The sequence below is a fragment of the Gobius niger genome, assembly GCF_951799975.1.
Source record: "Gobius niger genome assembly, chromosome: 7".
In the NCBI taxonomy this organism is placed as follows: Eukaryota; Metazoa; Chordata; class Actinopteri; order Gobiiformes; family Gobiidae; genus Gobius; species Gobius niger.
The window spans coordinates 25566365-25590681 of NC_136858.1; the positions used below are offsets into that span (position 1 = coordinate 25566365).

At 40.4% G+C, this 24317-nt stretch overlaps 3 protein-coding genes across 4 annotated transcripts in view; all 3 read left to right on the forward strand.

Moving 5' to 3' along the window:
* Nucleotides 1–3282: 3282 nt before the first annotated feature.
* On the forward strand, nucleotides 3283–14062 carry LOC306965172 (uncharacterized protein; the record flags this gene model as incomplete). Its single annotated transcript, XM_079559417.1, has 7 exons — nucleotides 3283–3434; nucleotides 4436–4516; nucleotides 4573–4711; nucleotides 4976–5066; nucleotides 10534–10630; nucleotides 13084–13193; nucleotides 13954–14062. Exons 1-7 carry the CDS (start codon nucleotides 3306–3308, stop codon nucleotides 14060–14062), a joined length of 756 nt encoding a protein of 251 aa, XP_079415543.1. The 5' UTR covers nucleotides 3283–3305.
* Nucleotides 14063–16327: 2265 nt separating this feature from the next.
* Nucleotides 16328–18719, forward strand: tbxtb (T-box transcription factor Tb; the record flags this gene model as incomplete). The annotated part of the gene is made up of 8 exons (XM_079560550.1): nucleotides 16328–16533; nucleotides 16619–16883; nucleotides 16955–17089; nucleotides 17439–17500; nucleotides 17612–17677; nucleotides 17754–17926; nucleotides 18177–18306; nucleotides 18461–18719. The coding sequence occupies 8 exons, from the start codon at nucleotides 16328–16330 to the stop codon at nucleotides 18717–18719; spliced, it is 1296 nt and encodes a 431-aa protein (XP_079416676.1).
* A 2065-nt stretch (nucleotides 18720–20784) lies between these two features.
* pde10a (phosphodiesterase 10A) overlaps nucleotides 20785–24317 on the forward strand; it is a 62933-nt gene continuing 59400 nt past the window's right edge. The window contains exon 1 of one of the 2 annotated variants that reach the window (XM_079559740.1): nucleotides 20785–21712. In XM_079559740.1, the coding sequence (XP_079415866.1) occupies nucleotides 21646–21712 (67 nt within the window). In that variant the 5' untranslated portion in view covers nucleotides 20785–21645. The remainder of the gene's footprint in view (nucleotides 21713–24317) is intronic. The other variant, XM_079559742.1, reaches the window with a different exon arrangement.

The window sequence follows — 24317 nt, forward strand, 5'->3', positions numbered from 1 at the left end:
TTCAAGTAAGAAATACTGAAGTCTTGGTTAGTCATGGGCTACCTGGTGATAGTGTTGGGGAGAATACTTTGTGATTGTATTTAGTTTAGTTTATTAATAGGATCCCCATTAGCTGTGCTTTACAGCCAGCTAGTCTTCCTGGGGGTCCTTGTTAAAAGCATACATGTACAAAATATTGTCAATATGACTGACAACAGGCATAAAATACATTATAAAAAGAAAATACAACAAGTACAATGTAAACTTGATCATTCTGCATCCCTCAAAGATATTCAACACCAATATAGTTCTTCAATTGTTCTTTAAAAACAGATTTGTGGTCTATTTGAACCAGGTTTAGTGGCAAGCGTTCCATCCTTTCATAGCTCTATAGACAAAAAGTGCTTTTGAGAAATTTGTATTTGCTTTGGGAATTAAAAACCGTCTTTCTGATGCATGTCTAGTGTTACAGCCGTTACTGTTACATGACTCTCTGTTGTTTTGAAATTGACTAAATAAAAACATAGGATTATTGTTTTAATATTTTCCAAGAAGAGAATAACAGTGAAGCTAAAGCTTGATCTTTCACCTTTAGCCACCACCCTAATCTTTCACCTTAGTTACAGAATACGGGATACTTGATTGAAAATGTATTTAGTAATGTAGTACATGTTTTTAAGAGCAGGATCAAGACCCACCTTTTTAGCTTTATTTATTTAATCCTAATATATCAAATATATATATGGGTGGTTGTGCCAGGCGTATTGTTTTTAAATGTTGTAATCTGTAAAGCACTTTGTGATACCTTTTGGTATGAAAAGCGCTTTAGAAATAAAGTTTGATTGATTGATTGATTGATTGATTGATTGATTGATTGATTGATTGATTGATTGATTGATTGATTGATTTTATTTATTGATTGATTGATTGATTGATTGATTGATTGATTGATTGATTGATTGATTGATTGATTGATTGATTGATTGATTGATTGATTGATTGATTGATTACTCTGTCCAGTCGGAGTACTGTATTCTGTATACTTTCACATTGATTTGCATTGATTTGCATTATCAATGCATAAATACAGTGTATATTACAAAAAACTTCAGCTGCACCTGTTGGAACGTCTGTTGTAAACTTATTTTACCGCTAACACAGGAGCAGGTCATGTGACGCACATGTGCTTTGTCTGGTATGAACTGTGGCACAAGGCGTTTAAAAATCTTTGTCATTTTAAGAGGGAAAAGGTCATCATTGAAAGTTCTTTCTTTTCTTTTTTTTTAATCTAAAATCTTCAATAAATAAAAGAGCAACAAAAAGATACAACAAAAAGGTAAAAACAATGAATGTGATATAGATCAATGTAAGATATAATTTTCAGTTAAATTTGTACATAAATAGGTCAGTTTTCATTTGCAGTCTTGCTGTTATTCGCTCCATATGATATACTTCTTACAAATTATTTTTCCATTGGGCAATGGTGGGGGATTGAGGTTTGAGCCAAGTGACTGTAATCATTTTCTTTGCAAGTAAGAGTAGTATTTTTAGTTTGGAAATGTTACAATTTAATCTGAGGTTGCAATATTATGATTTTTGGTTACAATGGAATTTCAACACCTAAACATTTTTTGATTTAATTTTGTGTGTCTTTCCAATAATTACCAATTACTTTTGGACAGTCCCAAAATAGTGTGGTCTCCCAAGGGCTGGGCTATTTGTTGTTTTATGCCCCTCCTGCAGTGTCTGTTCCCAGTCCTCATCCTTAATAATCATGTTCATTCAAGTTCTTTCTTATAATGTACATTTTGATAATTGAGTACTGAGATGAATTCCTTTGAGTTTGCAAAAGTAACTATTCCAAATACTCTCAAATGAGTATTCTGAATACGTATTCTAAATATATGTATACCCATACTCCCCAACACTGCCTGTTGAACTATACAGTAAAACATGGTTAAACCACATTACATTCATTATAATATGAAAATATCATGTTAATTTGGCCTGGCAGTATATGCTGCAGGTTGAAGATGGGTCACGAAGGTGCATCAGTTGGGAACCACTGCTCTAGAGATTCTGAATCTGCAAAATCCAGTGACAGCAGAAAGTTCTGAAACACCTAACAAACAAAAAGCATAAATATTAGGGCTTAGGGCTATACACTTTTGTCGTGAAACAGTACGTATCACAATACAGGGGGCTCAATACAATACATATCACAATACGATATATTCTTCTAATACACTAAAAGGAATTATTGGTCATTAAAACAAAGTGCAATACTTTACCCTGAATAAACAGCACAATATGAGTATAATATAGTATAGTAATAGTTATACATAAAAAACAAATCAGTCAGACATTGAGTCATTTTGAAAAGTGAGAATGGCAGAGGCATTTTAAAAAATCTCGTTTTTTGTTTTGTTTTTTTCACACAAAAAAGAATTGTGATGAGTATGAAAAGTATTGCAATAAATGTTTTTCCATACAATATTTGTATCACAACAAAGACATATTGGGATATACCTGTAATGCAAAACCATACTTTGTCTAATAACTGGTCAAATGTCCTCCTCATCTTCCCTTGTAACTGTGACACCTACATAATGAACACATTCACTGCTAATTTGAAGTGCCCATTGGCGCATTTTGAACCTTACATGAATCTGTGTTTCTTCAGTAAATGTAGGCCTTATAGTAACTGTGGCTGTCCTGGTATGATCAGGATGAGAATCAGGAGGAGTTCTGTGAGGGCTTGCTTGCTCCTCTGAGACGCCTTCTTATTTTGAGGTGGGGTGTTATTATATTGGGATGTCGAGTAGGAGGACTCCTCTTGGCTCTCAGCAAAGGGATTACAAAACTGCTTTTTCCTTTCTATAATCCTGAGGGAAGCAGCCACAGGTTTCACTCCCACGTTGATGATCTAAATTGGGCTGTGACTGTTGATAGGCAGGAGGAGACGAGAGACGGAGAAGGAGGACCTCCCCAAACAGTGTCCCGGAGCAAAACCAGAACCAGAATGAAGACCAGGAGGCAAAGGCCAGACTTCAAGCTCAACAAGAACAGGTTTTATCACAGCACAGTGTAATAATCATTGAAAATACAAAAGTACAAAGATATAGGCTGTATATAAAATTTGAGTTAAAAGTTTTATCAATATTTACTGTTCACAGAAGCAGACTTTATTATATTTCCAATTGTGAGAGATGATGAATCTTACACCTGAGACCACTCACCTGCATATCTTTGTAAAACAGCATCAATTCACGGACAGACTTGCTATTTTCTTTGTCCAACAGCGCCATCTGCAGACGTACTGGAACATGCGCAGGCTCAGGGACGAGCTCTACCACCGCTACTGCGCCCTCCTCACGGACAAGGTCCATTCACAGCGACTGCGGCTGAAGGAGCGCGTCACAGCGCCACCTGGCCCGAACAATGGTATCACACAGGTAAACTTCACAAGCAAAAGACCTTACGCACGACATACAGCTGTCCCGTCTGGTCCCAATACACATCCATGTGATATCAAAGGCAGTTTCGTCAATAGAAGTGGCAGGCGAATCATTTGCATAATTAACAGCCTAATTCAGTGACAGTAGGTCTATAAGACTTGATACAGAAAAGAGAAGAATATTTTCTGTTCATCTTGAACATTCACTAAAAACAGTAATATCATACTGTAAATCAGAAGTATTAATTACACTGGGAAGTTCTAAAGTAACTTTCTATCGCACATCTCTCAAATATGCAAAACTTATGTCATAAAACTTGTATTTAAACACATTTAGAAAGTAGGCTAGTCAAAAAATATTTTTAGAAATGCCCCAGAATGCCATCTGCAGGATAGAAAAAGAAACATTGAAACGTCATAGCTAAATACTGGTGTTTTCAGTGATGTCCTCAATTTTCCCACACTTTTTCCCACAATCAGCTTTGTTGGTGAAGGACTGCACTTTCTTGTGTATTCTGCCCTGTCTGTAGCCTCTTACGATTGACTTTGATTTTGACTGTCTGCGCTTGGGACGGGGTGTGAAAAGAGCAATAAGCCATAGAGGGGGTCCGAGACGTGGGGGAGATCCTGTCTTATCTTCCTCCCCTGTAAAAAGCCCAGTTACTTCAGGGGGGTGCAATTGTCCCCTCTAATGACTTGTACTTGGGAGCAGTAGACAAAGACAGAACAATAAAGGCACTTTTTAGAGACCCATGCATAGGAATTGCTGTTTCCTCGGCTGGGACAGTGCAGCAGGCCCACAGACGAAGGGGACCAAAGCATGACTGTCCCGGGACACCTGCTGAGGCCTAATTGGTCCGTGCTGCAGTTAATGGCTTCCTGTGGCTGCGTGTTTACTTCTCATTTGTTCTGTGTGCTCTCTTTCCCAGCTTGTCAAACAAGGGAGTCTAACTTTAGACATGCATTCCCACAACTCTCTATATCGTTGTTTTTGGACAGAAAAATCAGAAGACGGCCTTCTCCAAACTGCAGCACGATGACCGATACCTGAAAGATTTACCGAAGACAAGTTACTATCAGGTACACCAAATTACAAGAAACAAAATACCTGCATAGACATGACCTGTCCTTTGCAGATTTTTGAACTCCAGAAAGATTTGGCTCAACGTGGGCGTCTGCCGACACACCATGACCTGGAGGATTTTTATAAGAACATTGAGTACCACAGTCACCCCTCCAAGATACAGAGGAGTCTGCAGGATGTCAAGAGAAAGAGTTGCGTATAGTTCTGATTCATGCAGTAACACAAACTCTTATTAAGGCACCACACATAATGTAGACTGTTACTGATTGGCATGCAATATAACTCGCCCCGTCACCTGGAGTGTGTGGGGCCTAATGGGGTTTGTCAGTCCCCAAATGTGGAAAGGTTTTCCTCAGATGCTTTGCCCCTGAACATAAAACGCACACATTGAGCTAATACAGGTCATCTGGAAAACTCAGGGAGTTTTAAGTTGTTTTACCAGATTATTTTTCCAGTATTGGACAAAAGACCAGCAGTTACCACGGCTCCACGTCTGACATCTCCACCGACTGATGATGCCGAACAGAAAGATGCATCAAACTCAAGGTACTCACAAGTTTCATTTGTGTCTTTAAAGCAAAACAAAACATGCTCCTAAAGACCAGCTCAACACAGACAATGCTATTACTGCAGTGTGTAATAAAAGAATGGATTTGGATGAGAAAGTAACCTGTTTAAATCTCAAACTCTACTGCCTTTAGTCACATCTCCATGGAGACGAGCTGGAGACATACCCACTCCCGGTAAAGTTTACAGTCATATCTTAGGAGGGGTGAGCCCTGTTAGTTTGTACATTTATGAGGTATTTTTCAATGAAGAATGTATTTATTCGGTAAAATTCTACATGGTGTGGCTTTAAAAATCTTGAACATTTTCCAATAACTTAATCCTGTGTCATAATTGGAGTTGGATAACGTTAAAAGATGCCAGTTTGGTACCAAACAAATGATTTATTTTATAGAATGCATGCACATTACAGGGTCATCTACTGTTTTAGACTTCTCATTTATGTTTTAAAGTGATAGTCTGCAAGTCTGCAAAGTGAGGAGAGTGAAATTTGAAAGTAGACAATCAAGTTCCTCCCCTTCCCCCTGATTGGACCTGACAGGCCGGTTCACAGGAAAAGCTTGTCTCATTGGTCAACACAGGAGGATGCTAGACTCAGATTAGTTGCTGAGATCCGTGAAGGAGGGACTTCACAAAAAATAACATCTATATATTATTACTTATGATGATTTTGCACATTTTATAACATTTGTAATGCATGTACACTTACAGACTATCACTTTAATGATGCATTTAAGTTTAGTGTCTTCTGGTTTGCACTTCATTTTTAACATTTCCCAGCCCTAGTTATAATTTTAGTTGGAGTATTTTTCTCATCTTGCTCATGATCAATCACTTGGCTGGGTGCGGGGGGTCAGGCAGCTGCAGTGGGCCCCGGCCGGGGCACCTCTGTTTGTTCTGTCTCTCGGGACAAACACTGGGCCCTTGTTTAACCTGAAGGAGAGACTGCTCCTGATACTCTCACACCGCAGTGAGACCACCAAACACTCTCTGCTCCTCCCTTTGTTAAAGAGACCCAACTCCTTCAAACATCGTCCAGGGGAAAATGCCGTAATTATGGCCTTCACAGAAAGACATGCAGCAATTGGGCTGGTGGTGTCACTTCATGCCAGCTCTGTCCGCACATCTTTGAAGTGTCTTCTCTTAAGAGTTTGTTGGCTTCAAGGAAAGTCATCGACTTAACTTTATTTGATGGTCTTTTAGTCACAACAAGTTCTCTATCATACATTCAAACTTTTTCTGAATAACAATTACAGATCAGCATATGTGAAGTTAAACCTTTTAAGTCTTTAGCGCTATTCTCTTGAATGTAAATCTGCATTTTAAATTATGTACGAGTTATCGAGAAATCTCTCACTTTCTCAATCTGCCACAATCCCAGTAGTAAACGGATCATTTATGTACATTTTATTTCTATCTTTAAAGGGACTTTACAGAGTTTAGACATTTTAGAATTATGTATTTTACTCCCCCTACATGTTCCAGCCATGTCCTAATGTGTAGAATGAGCTCAGACCTGTTCACCACAACTGCCTCTAAAATCCCGCACTGTCACTCAAAAAGGTGTTACTTCGGATCCGAAGTGCCGTCTTGCACGAGCTTAATATAGAAGGTGCAGTTACATGTATGTCCTGAGGTGGCAATAGTGAGTATAAAATGGCTAACTTGCATCTAGCCCCTTTAAACCTTTAATTTGCTGGATTATAATAAAGATAAGAATACCTTTGTGGAAATGTAATTGCTGCAACAGTAAGGTCTCGACATCACTGCTACAGTCGAGAAATGTGAGGCTCGTAAACAGGAGTTTCAGTCATACTCTATGACACATATTTATGACTTTTGACCAATCAAAAGAATATTTTCAATTGTTAATTGCTGTGACAATAGTAATTTATCAACACTTGATATGAAACATTTTGGGAGAAGCGCTGGGTAGGTTCTTTGGTTTAACTCGACAGACCATTACCTAAACGTTCATCACTTGCTTGAGACCTGTAGGCATGAAAAAGTAATATAGAGTATCCGTAAACTCCGGTCGCGTTACATTGGTTGAATTTCAACCTACCATTCAGCAAGCGGGGGAGGCGGGTGTTGTAGGTGATGTCAAGCATTTGGCTGGTTGTAGTTTGGCAATGGCGGCGGATACGAAAGTAATAAAAGCTCTTCGATCCATTCTTTACTCAGCTCCCAAATATCCAGAAAGTAAAAATGAATGTGAATGTACAAGAAGTGTCCACAAGAGCATAGCTGTTAATTGTGTCACTAACTCGAAATGAAGTACGAGGGTCTGGTAAAACCAGGCTAGTAGAATAGTGCTATAGACAAGTCATTCAACTTTCAAATATGTTTATTGTCTATCTCTCATGATCACGTCAATGGACGTCACCTTCAACCTTTTCACTCTTCTTCAGTTCGGCTTTACCCAAATATAAAAGCTTCTCGACTGCAGAGCAACAGTGTAATGCCTTATATGAAAGCTAAGGCCTACAAATCATTTTGTCACTTAGTTGGTGCGTTTTTGTCACATTATCTTCTCTTTTTATGTTGCTTTCTTGACTAGTTTTTGTCACGTTCTTGTCGCTCTTGTCACTGTTTTGTTGCGTTTTCATCTTTGTTTTCATCACTATTTTAGATTTGGGTAATGCCGAACTGGTTCAGGTGGGAGTTAAGGTTAGGTTAAGATTTTTGGCCATTCAAGAGATCAAATATATTGTTTTGAATAGTCAGTTGCATCTGGACCCATTGTTTTGAAAACGAAACATCTTGGAATCAAGTACAGCGGTGTCATATCAACATTTAAACTTTATATAGAGCCCTCTCACCAACACTAGTGTATCACCCTGTGTTTCTTTCCATGTTGTGAACAGCTTTCGCTTCTGTCCCCTTTTGTTGTTAATTAGCCCCCCACTCCCACTTGATACCTGTGTGTATACTGTTCGGCACTTTCCCTCGGCCACATTAGGATCTCCATAAGAAGCCTGGCGGAGCCTCTGTGCTGACAAGTCTTCGTCCAGTGTGAAATCTCACCAATGCAGCGTGCAAACATCTCCAGACAGCGGCCCACTTTGCCCCAACCTCAGCCTCTGCCGTAGGCGCATTCCCCACGGCTACGAGAACTACCCGAAATAAAAGTCATTAGAGGTGCAGCTTCTGACTGGAAATGTGCTTTTGTAATGGGCTAAATCACCCACTGATGCTCCGAGGTTATTAACGTGCTTATTAGTCGTGGCTATGAATTATGGGACAGCTGAAGAGGTAATTTCCTATCTTTGCGGCCATAGTCAAGGTCTCGTCCCAGTGTTGAATTTGACACATATGCATCACAGATCTGTAATATTGGATACTGTTATGGATATAGACGAGTATGTCCAGGTCATGTTTATAGTATGCACAGTGAGCCAGTGTTTTGTCCAGTGGTTCTCAAAAAGGCATTAGAAGCAAATATGAACATTTATAGTGATATACATTCGAAAACACTGTTTGCTAATGAATTATAGTTGATTTGAGCTGTGATTAAGAACAAACTGAAGTCATAATCAAAGGAACTCTCATTTGGACAAACTCCTGTATCAAGACCAGAGGTGGGTAGAGGAGGCAAAGAGTCACGAAAGAAAGTAAGAGTAATGCTACTTTGAAAATATTTCACTCAAGTACAAGCAGTGACCAGATAAAAAATTTGGAGAAAATGTTACTTAAATAAAGTGATTACTGAGTGACTGTTTTAGTGTAAAATTTCAATTTATGTTTCAGTAGCAAAATTAATAATTAGAAACAAAACTTGTAATAATGTGAAAATCCTACTATTTCCAAAGAAAATACATATATATTTCTGAAGAAAAGGGGACACAAAAACACAAACTACAGTTATTTTGGGTCGACTTGAAGCTTTTGCAACTTTAAAATTTACTCACAGTGGCACAAGTAACTTTTTTTTTTAGATACTTCATTACTATATTACTCAAGTACTGCATGATATAACTACTGTGTTGGAGAGTAACTAAATACATGTATTTAGAATACTTATTATGAGTAACTGTATTCTGGTGAAGTTACATTTTAATTTGAGAGTTTTTATAATACATTCACTTTCCAAATATCAGGGGAACCATCCCAGTATCAATCATTACATTTTAGCTCCATATTGCACAACATTATAATAAAATAACTTTTAATGTTGACCTGATTTCGTCCTAAAATAAAATAAAAATGTATTGCCTTACGCCACAGTTCATACAAACACTGCACATGCATCACATGACGCTGTATCTGCTGCTCCATTTGCCATCGTAATCTTGATTTCTGTAATTATACGCCATATTTATGCATAAATATATTGACAATCGCTGTGAAAGTATTTTAAAAGTATTCAGAATACAGTATTCTGATTAGACAAAGGAATGGAATACACTTTAAAGGTGCATTATGCAACTTTTTGTGTGAGGAAAGAAAGTTGATATTTGTGCGTATTTGACCCCATCGGCTGTATGAGTGGCATGACACTTTTACTTTTGATCACGGTGGTCTCTACAACGCTCTAGGATTCATTGTTTTGTAGGTTTTCTGGTGAGAGGGTCCGTCAGCAGTGAAAACCTTACAAACAATTGATTCTGGAGCGTTCTAGAGACCACTGTGCTGGAAAATAAAGGCGTCATACAAGGTCATACACGCACACACATCAACTTTTTTTTCCACATTAAAAGTTCCATAATGCACCTTTAAAGGCAAGTATTCAGGAACTAAATACAATTTCAAAGTATTCTTCGCAACACTGGTAATATACAGTTTCTTTAAACACTATTTTTGTCCATATTAGGTGGAGAAGATACCTCTGATCTCTACATTATAGAACCAATACGACAGCTCTATTGTCTTTTTCAGTTCACAAACGAAGAATAATCAGAGTGAGACAAACTATCAAACCCCTGACAGGCCTAGTTTCCCGCTGTTGTGATGTGTGCGCACGCATTGTCAGCTTGTTCATATATTCTTAATAGTGTGCCACTTCTCAAGAGCAGAGCCGCGTTGTGGTGCAGCTCACACCCAGTAACGCTGCGCACTGGGGTGACAGCACACTTCGTCTGCTGGGTGCAAACTGGCTCCTGTGTGGACTCACAGCTCAGTGCAGCAGCTCACAGAACTATACAAAAGCTACGAGCAAAAGAGGATGCAGCAGGAAATGAGTGGATGTGCACAAAATGGCACTAATGCTGTGTGTAAACTCTGAGTGCTAGTGTTTTAACTCTTCAGTGGCTCCAGGAGGATTTTGCATCGGTTAAAGTGTAGTCTGTGCTTGGTCCTTTGGAGCAACAATGAAGTAATGAAAGTATGGAACTGTAATGTCATGGCAGAGATATTCTCTCTCTTACTGCATTGACAATTCCAACTGGTCAGTCTTGTTTCAAAGTCAAAGTAATTAATTTAAATGTAGTTGTGTTTTTGCCTTCAGGTCAACACATGGAAGAACTGAGTCAGCCCGGTGTGTGTCAGAAAAGGTTTTAAGTGGAAGTTTGGAGATGGATGAATTTGAGCAAGTGTTTCCTAAGGTTAGTGTTAAAACCACACGAGCAGTAATACCCAAACAAGAGGCAAACACACTTGGAGCTGTGTCCCATCTCTAAAACACCAATGCCACACAGGAACACATTATCACTTTTGTTTTTCAGATTCTGTGTGGAGCATTTTGTAACTGTCGACTAACAAGCAAAATTCTTTTAATTTCTTTAAATCCATAAAATGCATTGCAACATTGTATTTGTATGTTTGTACCTTTAATAGAGGATATCACTGTGATGCACGGTTAACCTCTTAACCCCCACCTGAACCAAACACATTACAAAGAGGTGACAAAAAACTACAAAAGAGCGACCAAAACTTGATTACAAAAAAATTTACGAAAATGCAAGAAAGCAGTGATAATTAAAGCCTCAATAAAGCAACAAAAGACCAACAAAAACGTGCCCGAAAAAGCAACAATGATACCACAAAAAAGTGACAAAAGAGCGACAAAAAGGTGATGAAAAAAAAGAATGAAAAAGCAACAAAAACACTACAATAAAGAGACAAAAACGTTCAAAATTGCTTCACGAATGTTACAAAAATGCGGTGACGATGCAACAAAAAAGATAGGATAGGTTTCTTAGGCCTTAGCTTTCAAATTAGGCATTATACATGTAGGAGCCTAAATTATGTTTTGTTCTGTAAATGGTTTCAATCAGTTAAGTCATATTGATTGTCTTTGGTAACTTTATGGTTATTTTGGTTTATTTATTTTTCTTCAAGTTATTTGGTTAAGTAATCATTTTCATAATCATAATTTTGGTATTTGGTAATTGGTTTTTGTCATATTTTGTTTGGTTAGGCTATGTGTCGCTATATCATGACGCTGCGCAAAGTGTCGCATTTGTGGGGAGCGCACAGAATGGAGCCAAACAGTTTTTTGACCACTGCTACCCCTTTTTTGTAATCCCCTGTCTGTCATGTAATGTATGTTATTTTTACTCACTAAAGAGTTTTTAACTGCACATCTTGACTCCCTGGATTTTATTATTGACGGTGTTTTGGATTACTTTACGACATGCTAAGGGCGCAGCGAGTCATGCTGGCTTCATTTCATTTTAGAACCTACAATACAGTTGCTCTCATGTCGAGAAGCTTTTAGATTTAAATCAAGTCGAACTGAAGAAAATGCGCTCGGTTCAGGCGGGGGCTAAGTGGTTAAAAATAGTCAATCCAGGTTTTCACACACAGAGGCACGAATAAAAACAAATTTGTCTCAAAGATTTGGAATTCGTTTGTTCAAACCTTGGACTGAATCAGGTCTAGAGACTAAAGCAGACTTAAAATATAGGACGAAACGAAGACCAGCGTAACTCCACACAATGACTAATCGAACAAAAACATGTTCTTATTTAGTTCACCTGTTTGTGCTCTGTTGTCCTCTACTTTCACCAAATCCAAATCCATTTTGGGCCTGGAATCTAGTTTAAATCAATCATATTAACGACACATATTGTCGTATTGCACATAGTCATTGCTCCATTCAAAACAGTAGTTGCTGTTTTTCTAATAATAGGCAGCCCGAGTGACAACGCCGGAGATGATGTTATGCTGAGTTGCCCAAACACTGTCGAGCGTGCACCACTCATTTTTCTCTCGCCCCTGTGTCAGAATGGAGTTGTGCAAATATGGGGCGAGTTTGGCTGGAGGGAGTGCAGGGAAGGCAAACAGTGGTCAGACGGGGACGGTCCAAGGTGTACGCAGTCGTTACTCAACCCCTCCACCATCCTGACAACATCGGCCCACCTAAACAAAGTCAGGACATATTGATAAAGTCAGCATGTGCGGTAGGCTGAGGTTGTTATAGGGAAATGTTGTTTTATATGACAGAGAAATACAATGAAATGAAAGGCTCTATAAAGGCTCTATGTACTACAGACAGTGTTATAAAGCTCTGCCTGTGACTTGCCATAAACATACAGAATCATAGCTCTGGTGCATTGAATGGGGCCTCTTGCTTGTATTGGGTTTGCACCTGCGTTTGGAAGAAGACAGGATGAAGCGACTATATACCGCCGTATACATCAAGAGCTCTGTTTCTCACTGCTGCGGATTGGGCCCAGGAAGTGGCCTGTAGTGACAGAGTTAGCACTGGGAGGGTGTGAGAGGGTGAGAGCCAGGCGCCAAATGGGACACAACAACTGTGGGAAATGACACTGGGAGCAACACCTCGGCTTTTACGTGGCACTGTACTCCGCTTGTATACAGACGAGCTACAGAGGAGTAATGGAATAATATAGTAACTCAAGAAATGTAAGGAAGTGATTATTGAGTGTCAAAATGGAAAGGCGTTCAAAGTGTTCAAAAGGGGAGGGGAGGGAAATATCATTAACACACATTGCCCATGTTTTTAACTCTTCAACCAGACGCTGCCACATTCAGTTTGTCGGGTAAAAGCATTTATTCCTCATCTATTATTTTCTTTCATTTTTGCTCATAGGTACCTCTGGAAATTCCCAAGAAGAGCAGGAAGGCTGCAATGTACATGAAGCAAATAAAGGATATGCACAGCCTCTGTCTGATCAATATGAGATTTTCACAGAGTTTCCAGTGAGTACTGCAGAAAGTGTCATTCCCAGTTGTGAAGTAAATTCTTGTTACTTTAAAGACACACCACGTAACATTTCAGACTATACTGGACCTAAACTGCTTAAATCTCATACGTGGGTGCCATTGTACAATGAAAAAAATATCCGTAATAACATAAATACTTGTGTTTTGTTCCATTTATTGGGTGAATTGTTCCGCAGTGTGGCTTTAAAGTGATATCCAAAGTAACAGCTACTAAACTACAACAGATACTACTAATAGACTAATAGACTACTAGATACTACAACTCATAATAATATAATTACTGCAACTTTATAATAATAATAATAATATTCATAAAAATCCATTAGTTTTATATAGCCCTGTTCTGGACTCTCAAAGACTCTTTACTTTGCATCATTCATTCCATACTGGGCGGTGGTGAGCTACTACTGTAGCCACAGCTGCCCTGCGGTAGACTGACAGCCACCACCGGCCCCTCTGACCACCACCGGAGGACCACCACTCACTCACCACATTGACCCATGCTTCCTGGTGTTCCCAAACGGTCTCCCATCCACGCACCGACCAGGCCCTTCTCTGCTTAGCTCCCGAGATCTGACGGGATCAGGCAGAGCATAAACAGTATCACAATATTACTAGCTGTTATTCTCCCCGATGGCCATTCTGTTTCTAAATGAGTCAGACTTCTTATGTCCTGAAACTCTTCAAAGCAACTTGGTGATTTATTTTTCTCTGTTTGCTGTGAACTCTGCTGCAGACTCTTGGACAGAAAGGTAGACTCTGTGTGTTGGCTCGAGCCGAAAAACCCAAAGATCCCAGGATCGGTTAGTAACACATACGCATCACAAAACCGCACCGGTCTATAAGGCCTCAAAACACTTTCAGCGTTTAAACCTTTTTGTTTTTAGGGGCAGCGCAACCATGGCAACAGTTTATACCAAACACAGCAAGAGGCCGTACTTATTACTCAGGTGTGACTCTGCGGTAATGATATGCCCCGATGTAAATCAATGTTTGACTTGTCCTTCTCTAGACGCTTCCAGGTATTGACTCGTGTAAGAAGACAGCGCCATCTTCCATTATCAAACAACTAACTGTTCACAGCAACTCGCCTCCCCTTGCCCAAGAGAAGAGGTTAGATCGAGTGGAAGCAGAGTAAGAAAACAACACTTGTGGTTTAAAGTTATAGATTTTAAGCAGAAACACAACCTTCAGTGGAAAAATCAAAGAACCATTTGTTAGACTTGCCACTCATTTTGCTCTGTCATTATGTTGCTGCCATGATGGAACTCTATCTGCCCTGCTGTTGCTATGACACTTATTTTACCCTCTCTTAGTATATAGTAAACTCATACATTTGTGGGGAAAACACTGCATCAAATTATAAAACATGTGTATCAATTTTCTGAACTTTCAGGCTATTTTTCTTGCATTTTTGTGAAAGTGACCCTGAAAAGAGACCCTGCAAGTTGTGAAATGCGCCAATAAACTTGTCCCTGTAAAGAATTTGGATGCTACAAATATATTAGGGAAGCTACAAATGAGTTTGAACCACAATTAACATTTTAATTTAGTGGCTTCCGATTCCATTGCTTGGAATCAAAAAATCAGGTATAGGGCCTTTAAGCACATCGAGGAATCACTCACCCAATCACACTCTCATTCATACACCAGTGTCGACGCTATAGATAACGTGGTTGAAGTGCCTTGCCCAAGGACACAACAACAGTGTGCACCCGCGGGATTCAAACCGCCGGCCCTCCAGTCACAAGACGACCCGCTGTTCTGTCTGTGCCACTGTCGCCCCAGCACAGCAGTGAAAAGAGTATCCAAATGTTTTTGCTTGACTGGTAATAAGAAGCGATGAATGATATATTTGATGAATGAAAAACAAAGTTACTTCCAAAAATTGACTTAATTAAGTATTTGTTTTATGATACATGTTACTGAGCTTCTGGATGTCTCTTTGTAGGATTCGATCTTTTCCTCCTGTGGTTTTGGACAATGCAGGCTCCCATAGAACGCCCGAACCATTATGTATTGAAGATGTTTACGGACAGAAGGATGTGGAGGTGAAGTTAAGATGATAAACTCTTCTCAATTTTGTTTTCAATCACTGCTGTGAAATATGATTAAATGTGTGTCTTTAGGTGATCAGCTGTGGAGTGAAGCTTTGGCAAAACTGCACAATAATCTCAGAATAATCGAGCAATGAGCCACAGAGTCAATATGCCGTATTTCTTTATCCAATGTTCAGACGTATTTGTACTGTTTATGATCAACTTAGCTTGTAACCAATACTTAAGACATAAAAAAGACAACATACTTTCTTCGCCAATATTGCAGTACTTTCCTTAAAAGTTACATGTGAGAGTGCTCAGCTGCTGTTCAGTGTTTGCAAAGAAGGTGGTGTTTATCTTGAGAGAGAAATTGAGTAAAATGAAGGCGCTCTTTCTGTAAGATATCAAAGTTTTTCCTTTACATTTTCAAAAATAAAGACTTAATGTCAACAAGCTAATTGGTTTAAAACATCGTATGACTGTACTTTTCTCACTTTCCTTTATAAATATATAAATATCCACACTTGACTCCAAGATTTTATTGTGAAAGGCCTTTCCTTACTTTAGCCTCAATTACTTTTTTTTTTTTGACAACGAACAAGTTATGAAGTGTACCTTTCGCTTTCTTGTTTACACAGATAAGGATGTAAATGTGTTTGCGTTATCTTTCATTCAGTCTTGTAATCCTAATCCATTATTTATCATCGCCAGCTGCCTCTGTCGGTTTGAGACACTCAGTCTGCGGCCGGTGCTTTACTTTCTGCAGGTGTGGCTTTGATCTAAGTGTCAGTCTTTACAGGTTCATGCAATAAACTCGGACTTTATTCAAAACGCACTCATCCTGTTGACAGCACCCCCCCCCCCTTCGGCCAATCACTAACGCGCGCGCATAGATCAAAGGGAAGACGGACCAATCAGGTCTGTCCGCTGGGCCATCGCCAGAAAGAGGCCTGTATAAATCCGTAGCGCTTTAAACGCCGCAAGATACAGTTGGATTACAACAGCGCAAAACTTAAATACAACCTTGGGGAACTTTGTGTAGCCATTTTAACCTTGGAGATATCGGATACAATGACAACGGGAGCCGGTGAATGTCCAGTCAAAATGAGCCAGTACCGGGTTGACCACCTCCTCAGCGCCGTGGAGACTGAGCTCCAAGCGGGCAGCGAAAAGGGCGACCCCACGGAGCGAGAACTGAAAGTATCCCTGGACGAAAACGACCTCTGGCACAAGTTTAAGGACCTTACGAATGAAATGATTGTCACAAAGAACGGAAGGTAAGCTCGACTTTCAACACATCAACCGACGCACATTAAGCAACAAGTCCTGCTGTGCGTAAAGTGTTTTCCTCTGTTGTTTTAGACGCATGTTTCCAGTCCTTAAAGTGAATGTCTCTGGATTGGACCCAAACGCCATGTATTCCTTTCTGCTGGACTTCGCGTCTGCGGACAACCACCGGTGGAAGTACGTGAACGGGGAATGGGTACCGGGAGGAAAGCCTGAACCTCAAACTCCCAGCTGCGTTTATATTCATCCGGATTCTCCAAACTTCGGTGCGCACTGGATGAAAGCGCCTGTGTCTTTCAGTAAAGTCAAACTAACTAATAAACTCAACGGAGGTGGACAGGTACACAATATGGTCTGAACAACAGGCGAATGGTGTGAGGCTAAACGCTTTTGTGCTATCGGCTGTTACAGATCATGCTTAATTCTCTGCACAAGTACGAACCACGCATCCACATCGTGCGCGTCGGAGGCCCGAGGAGGATGATCACAAGCCACTCTTTCCCCGAAACGCAGTTCATTGCCGTGACAGCGTACCAGAACGAAGAGGTACACCTTTAGCTTTTATCAAAAATGTCGAATGTTGCGCATGCAGCGTCAGAGCAGCATTGAATGTTGCGCGTAAAGTTCGTGCGCACTTTTACGCACGGGCTTTACGCATTGATTATTTGACACTGATTGTGTTACTGATTGTGTTACCTAAAGCTAATATGATGCGAGGGCTACTTAACTGCTTACTCTTAGTCTCAGTAGATATTTAAAAGTTGCGTTTTGAGACTCACCATCCCACCAAAAATCTCATGTCCCTCTATTTTATTTTTTTTACATGGTCTTCCCATTTATCATAGATTGTTTAGCCCTTAAGTGATTACATGTACAATGTGTTGTGTATGTGCAGATAACGGCTCTCAAAATCAAGCACAACCCATTTGCAAAAGCTTTTCTTGATGCAAAAGAAAGGTAAGGGCATTTTATAGAACTATATTGATGTTTTCCTGCAATTGTTTCTTTCATCATCTAAAGTTTGTTTTCTTTATTGTCTTTATATTTTCCTCGTATCTTTTTCTGCAGAAGTGACACTAAGGACATAAAAGAAGACGTCCATGACAGCCAACAGTTGCCATATTCCCAATGTGAGTGTGGATATTTTAAAAATGTCATTTATATTTCAAATTATGACTTCTTCTTCTTCTTCTTCTTGCCCAGTTGGCAGCTGGTTTATCCCTGGATCAGGCTCCTTGTGCCCACCCAATACCAACCCACATAGTCAGTTTGGGAACCCCATCTCCCTATCACCGTCCCAGACCTGTGAGCGCTACTCCTCCCTGAGAAACCACCGCTCTGCCCCATACCCCTCCCCATACACGCATCGAGCCAACTCGCCCAGTGAGTACCCAAACATCACCACTTCCTCTTGAGCTGTTAACAAGAAGAGCAAACAAGTGACACAGACCTACAGATGTTTTACATTCCTCTGGCTTTTGTGTGAGTGAAGACGAGAAGCAGTAAATGTTTTAGACCTGGAACGTATGGACACTTTTAAAAGAGACACTGATGGAGATGACAAATAGAAACATCCACTGTTTGAAAATATCTCCATCCAAAGATCTAACCATGTCTTGTTGTTTTTGTATAGCTGGCTATGCGGAAAACTCCTCCTGTCTCCCAGTGCTTCCCAATCATGACAACTGGTCAGGTTTACAGATGCCCACACACTCCTCAATGATGCCCATGACCCATAATTCACCATCTACTGGAAACTCAGGGTATGTAATTGCATTTCATAACTTGTAAAGCACTGCATCCACTCATTATTCCTATACATTTTAAATTTTACACAGAACATTTTTTTACATGAATGATTCTCTATGCAAAAATATACTAAATACTACTGTGATATTGTTCTGATCTTTGCAACAGGCAGTACCCCAGCTTGTGGACAGTGACAAACTCAGCCCTAGTCCCAATGCCAGACACAGGAAACACCGGACTAAACTCCCAGTTTCTGCAAAGGTCCAGCACAAGCTACGGTGGTCTGTCTCACTCTATGACAGTGCCCTCTTCTGGCTCACCTCTGTATGACAACAGCAGCACAGAGCTGCATGACACAGTGCACTACGAAGCCTCTCCAAACAGAATACCCTCAGCCTGGACCCCCGTTACACCTCCATCTATTTAAGACAAACTTTGTGACTTAGGTTACATGCTCGTGTGCAATGGACTAAGGGATTTTTTTCTTTTTTTTTAAACCTCATAATGTGCATTGAGTTTACAAGTGCCTTGTTTTTATTTATGAAATGATTTGTGTGTGACAATCTCTTTAGCTGCTTATATTAAGCAGCCCAACAGTATTATAAAACCTTCAAGTATTTATAATGTAAATATCAACGTGTTTACTTATTGAAATGTTAATAAATAAATTGTACATTTGTTATGAGGCTTAGTTTATGGATAAACAAATGGCAAATTATGTTACTGTTGGATAATTACCTTATCATCCTGTAGCTTTTTCCCTCCTGCCAGTGTCTCACCAAATGTCTGGTGCCAAGACAGCAGCTGTTTGCATATATGGTGGTTTTTCAACATTTTTTAAAATGTATCATTGTTTGGGCTTTAGCACTCGGAACATCTAAAGACGTGCAACTTCCCTTCCTGGATGCTATGTTTTAATTATGCTAATTGGAGCATAGTGTAATGCATGGTCTATGTAACAATAATAATAATTTACCCTTTTATTGTACTTTACAAGCTTAACAAGCTTCTCAATGCACTACACTGTAAATATCATTCTCCATACTCCATACTCCATACTCTGGAGTATCTGTTTCTGTAGTCACAGGTGCCCCGAGGTAGACTGACGGAAACAAGGCTTCATATCTGCATCACCGGCTCCTCCCACCAAAAACATTTACCTACACACAACTAGGTGTAGTGTCTTGCCCAAGGACACAATGACAGTGTACAAATGCAAGAGCTGGGATTCAACTGCCAACTTTCCTTTCAAGAAAAGACCTGCTCTACCATCTGAGCCACTAATGCCAAAGTATGTATTAGTCCAGAAACCAAAGTAAACATTGACTTTTGCAGGTCAGGATATAAGGGAATCATCCATGTGTAATAAAGGCATAATATGACAGGAAGTAACTTGTGTCTCCTCAAACTCAAGCTGGGGTTTGGAGTGGGCATTATTCACAGCCACACTTATCCTTATAAATTACTGCAATTGATGTCAGGTTATACATGTGCGATAATAGGTGCAATTAGATGATTACAATTGTTGAGTCATGTTTATATAAATGTCTCTCTTGTTCAAATGTCAACATATTGACCGTGTGCATATCATATACTGTAGGTTTCATCTGTAGATTTTGGAATTTTATCTCCATTTCATAGAGCATAAAATAGAAATAAATGTGGTATTTTGTATTGCACATTTGCATGTTACAGGCGTGCATGATAGGCCTACCTTTTTCTTTTTTGCTTCGAAAAAAGAATGAATAAATGAAAGTGCAATGAGAGCCAGTAATGTGCAGTTTCAGAAAGTAGCCATTACAGGAGGGTATTTCTCTAAGTCAAATAATCCCATTATGAAAAGAAAAAAAAATGAAAGAAAAAAAAAGCTCTCTGTCAAGCGGGGAGCATTGACGTAAGCATGCCCTGACGTCAGTAGCTGCAGTGAATGAGCGCGCGGGAGAGGGAGGGGGGGCGTGTTTGCCTTCAGAAAACCACGAAGCACCAGCGTCACCGGCGTGCATGTAAGTAGCCTAACTCTGTTCAAGAAAGCACAGTATCTGAGCACAATGCGAGATGAACACAAAGATGAACGAGGAAACGCGTGGCTACAGGCGCAGAATTGAAATGTAAACCTGCTGAAGCACGAGTATGATCCCCTGACCCGCAGCCTTATACATACATGACCCCATGAAGTCATGCAAAGGGATAAAGGTGAGGTGTAAGGCGCAGAAACACCCGTCTGTCACTTTCCCGCCAGGAAAAATAAAATGCGCCAAGGCAGAAGATTATCTGACAGTGTATCCAAAGTCCTTTGTTACTGAAGACGGGGATTTTTGGTTTTCTGCAACGAGACCCCTTTGTAACCCCAGGGAAACTGCCATCATGCCGCTGCACTGTCGTCACTGTCTCATTTTATAGCAGCACACGCAACTTTTAGCCTTTCAATCGCTGCTGTTGCATTTACTGAAAGCTCTCTGATTGCAGGCGCTGCACGAGGGGGCTGGGGTGAGAGGAGGCGGCTTGCCCGGGACACAAGGAGCGTTTGTCCCATTTGTGCTACAACTGTGGCACTCGGAGTGGGTGGTTTTACGCACGCAGTGTCAAAGACTGTTGTTGTTTTTTTTACGCTCGGCGCGGACTGAAGCAAGTGAGTTCTAACTTCTGTAATAACTTGAGGAGAACTGCGAGTGGTTGGTCTTCTTCGCCTGGAGGATTTCCCCTTCTTCCTCGCGTGGGACGACCATTTTACTACTTTTGTGAGAGAGAATACTCCCGAACTGCAGTGCCGTTTTAGACTGACACATCGCGGACAGATAGGTTACTCTCCATTTACGTTGGCTTGTGCACTCATGAAGATGCCCGAGAGTGTGTCGGCCGTGCGTCATACGCGCCTGATTAGACTTGCACTCTGACGTCGCCAACAGCCGTTCAAGCGCCTCATACGGTGCCGAATATATAAATTGCTTGAAAAGTGACGGAAACCGAGTGACGAAGACCACTTTTTTCTTTTTCTTCTTCAATGGGCAGCGCTCAACAAGTTGCGAGAGTCCTGTGCGTAAATGTCCGCGCGAGTGAGGGGCAGGGTTAATCCGTTCCCTCTCCAGCTGCGTATATTGCTCATCTGTCACAGAATTGTCAAGATTACGGCGGGACTCACTGTGGAGTTCGCGACGCATACTCCATTGACAGAAAGGGGGCATTGAGAGAAGGTTATCTGAATGAACGGCTCTGAGCTCCCCTCGCCCCCCTCTTCTCGCCTCCCTGAGTGTGTTGCATGTGTCCTATACCCGGCTGGGTGAGGGTCGCCTCGCGTAAACAGCCCGTGTCGGTTCAGCGGTGGATAAAGCTGTCATTCCTCCAGGGAGCGGCAAATGTCGAAGAAACGTAAGATTCCTGACGAGGAGGACTTCGAGGCATCCCCAGGCTGCAGCCTACAAGGTGAGAGACAGAGACACTGGGGGCAGTAGATGAGAGAGCGTGCGAAAATATTAGAAGTTGCAGAACCAAGGGTGCAGTTGTCATTTAAAACAATAGGGCTGCGTGGATCAGGGGGGGCTTAACCTTTGACATTCGGTCTTTATAACTACCTGCGGATGGAGATTGCTTTTATAATCCCGATCAGATTTTTACCGAGCAGTAAATTTAACTTACATTAGGCAGGACTTTATTTTTTATCAGATGTTAAAACAAAAGTAGTCACAGTATATATGTAAAATAGTTCCTGTTAATGCAAAAATGGTTGGTTATCTATATCTTCCTGTGAAATGACATGGGACTCTCCACTCCATAGAGTTCCATTTAAAGTCCCTAGTTCTCAAACTTTTCACACCGAGGACCATCTAATCAAATATTCGACCTAAAACTTCACTTAAATGCATTACTAAAGCATACATTAAATACTCTACCAGTTGAAGAAGCTCAAGTACCATCAGTTTGTGAACCACTATGCACTATGTGTGATCTTCTTGGCTACACTATACAGGTGAAACTCGGAAAATTAGAATATCGTTCAAAAGTTCCTTTATTTCTGTAATTCAACTTAAACATGTGAAACTAATATATGATATAGACTCATGACATGCAAAGTGAAAGACTATATACTTTGCATGTGATGAGTCTATCATATATTACTTTCCCAGCTTAAGCTGAATAACAGAAGTGAATGCACTTTTTAACAATATTAAAATTTTCTGAGTTTCACCTTATAATCTGCGTACAGAACACACCTTTCATAATGTTTGATCGTCCACAATGATGTCAGTCCTGTCTCAACATCAATGATCTCAGTGCAACGAAAAATACACAGGCCAGTGACTCTCCTCTGTGTAGCTCTGGGATCGGCCATCAGCCTTTTGTAACCTAAAAACCAAACACTGAGTTCTGTTGTTTCTGATCAAAACACTGGCTGTCAAAAACTACTAATTCAATTGATCAAGACATATATTATTTGTAAAGAACCACTGATTTACTCTGACCTTAACCCCTAGTCTTAAGAGTCTTATGTGTGTTACATTATGTACCTCTAAACTACTAATACACATTACTCAACTGCATAGGTACACGCTATTACACATTGTTACATAGCAAATTACATTGCACTAGATTTGGTAGGTACAATGTATCAGTGTAATAGTGTAACCCGTAATTCTTTAACAAAGGCCTGAACAATTACACCAGTTATTTGGAGAATATGTCCTGCATAAAAGCAAAACATACCCTCGATTTGACAGAAATGTGCTTTCTATTAGTCTCATCTCTCACCCCATAATGAAATATGCTCTTATTTATACTGACAATTTGCCCTGTTTGCATTACTGTCTTGGCTTGGTCTTGTTGAGCCCACGCCCAAATACGTGTTTCCCTTTGGCTGATACAGAAGGAGGACCAGCACTTCCTTCTCTGGCTGTGCCCAGCATCTGTGACTGCTCAGGGGGCACACTCCCACGGACAGCCCCCCTCCAGGCTGCCACAATCAACACTCAGCAGTAGATAAAAAGCTACTGTCTGCACAAAATAGAACAACAGTAAGATATAGTGTACACAATAAGTATTTATAAAGCACTTTGCTTTACATAACAGGGGTAGGTGAGATGGAAATGTCAGTATGGAAAGTAAATGTGTGAAATACGGTCATTAGGGCTCCTGGAAACACGACACCTGTCATTCTTTTTTTTTTTTAGCATATTCCAACATAAAGGCTGCAAATGACAAGACACATGGCTAATGGTTAGTAATTGTGCGAAAAGAGGCAGACAAAGCAAATTCTTCCCTCATAATGTCACCTCCGCTGCAGTTCTTTGTTGATGAGATACTTGCAGTACTTCTCCTCTCATGTGTCCACACTGAGGCCAGAGAAGATTAGACTGAGAAAAATGAGACACAGCTCAGAGGCACAAAGCCTGTTTTGTCCTTTCGAGATCCATGAACCAAAACCGTTTGGAAAAGACTTCTACTGTGGAGGCAGCTTTTACAGGAGTAACTATTGTTTTGCTATTGTTTAGGGATTCAAAGGCGAAATGTATTTATTGACTAGAGGCACGGGCAAGTCGTTCATTCGTGGGAGTGAAAGGAAGTGATAAAAGTTGTAAAATTGGTGATTCCAGTTCTGTGAAAGTAACACCCTTCAATTAGTGGATGAAATAGTTTTTTTCTTTTGATAATGTTTTGTAGAAGTGTGATATTCAGTGTTCCTCTATATTGGCCCATTTGTTGTCTTAACGTACCATTTTAAAGACCTGTCGAACAAAACCCATCCCTAAAAATCCTTCCTAAAAACACAGAGAAGGATGTTTACAATTCCCCAGTGTTTAACGTTACCTAAACAGACCGGTCAGACCATAGCTTTACATGCTGCTCTGGCTTGTATCAGCGGCAGTGCAGACCCGTACGTCAGCAGCCAGTCCTCATCCGCTCCGGGAAGCTGCTGCCCCTCGCGTGTGTGTCTACAGCTGAATGGTGTGTGTCTGTATGTTATTGGCTCAGGTCCCACTGAGCTGAAACAGTGAAAAGGTGCAGGAAGCGGAGGGGCCAGATGACGCCACTC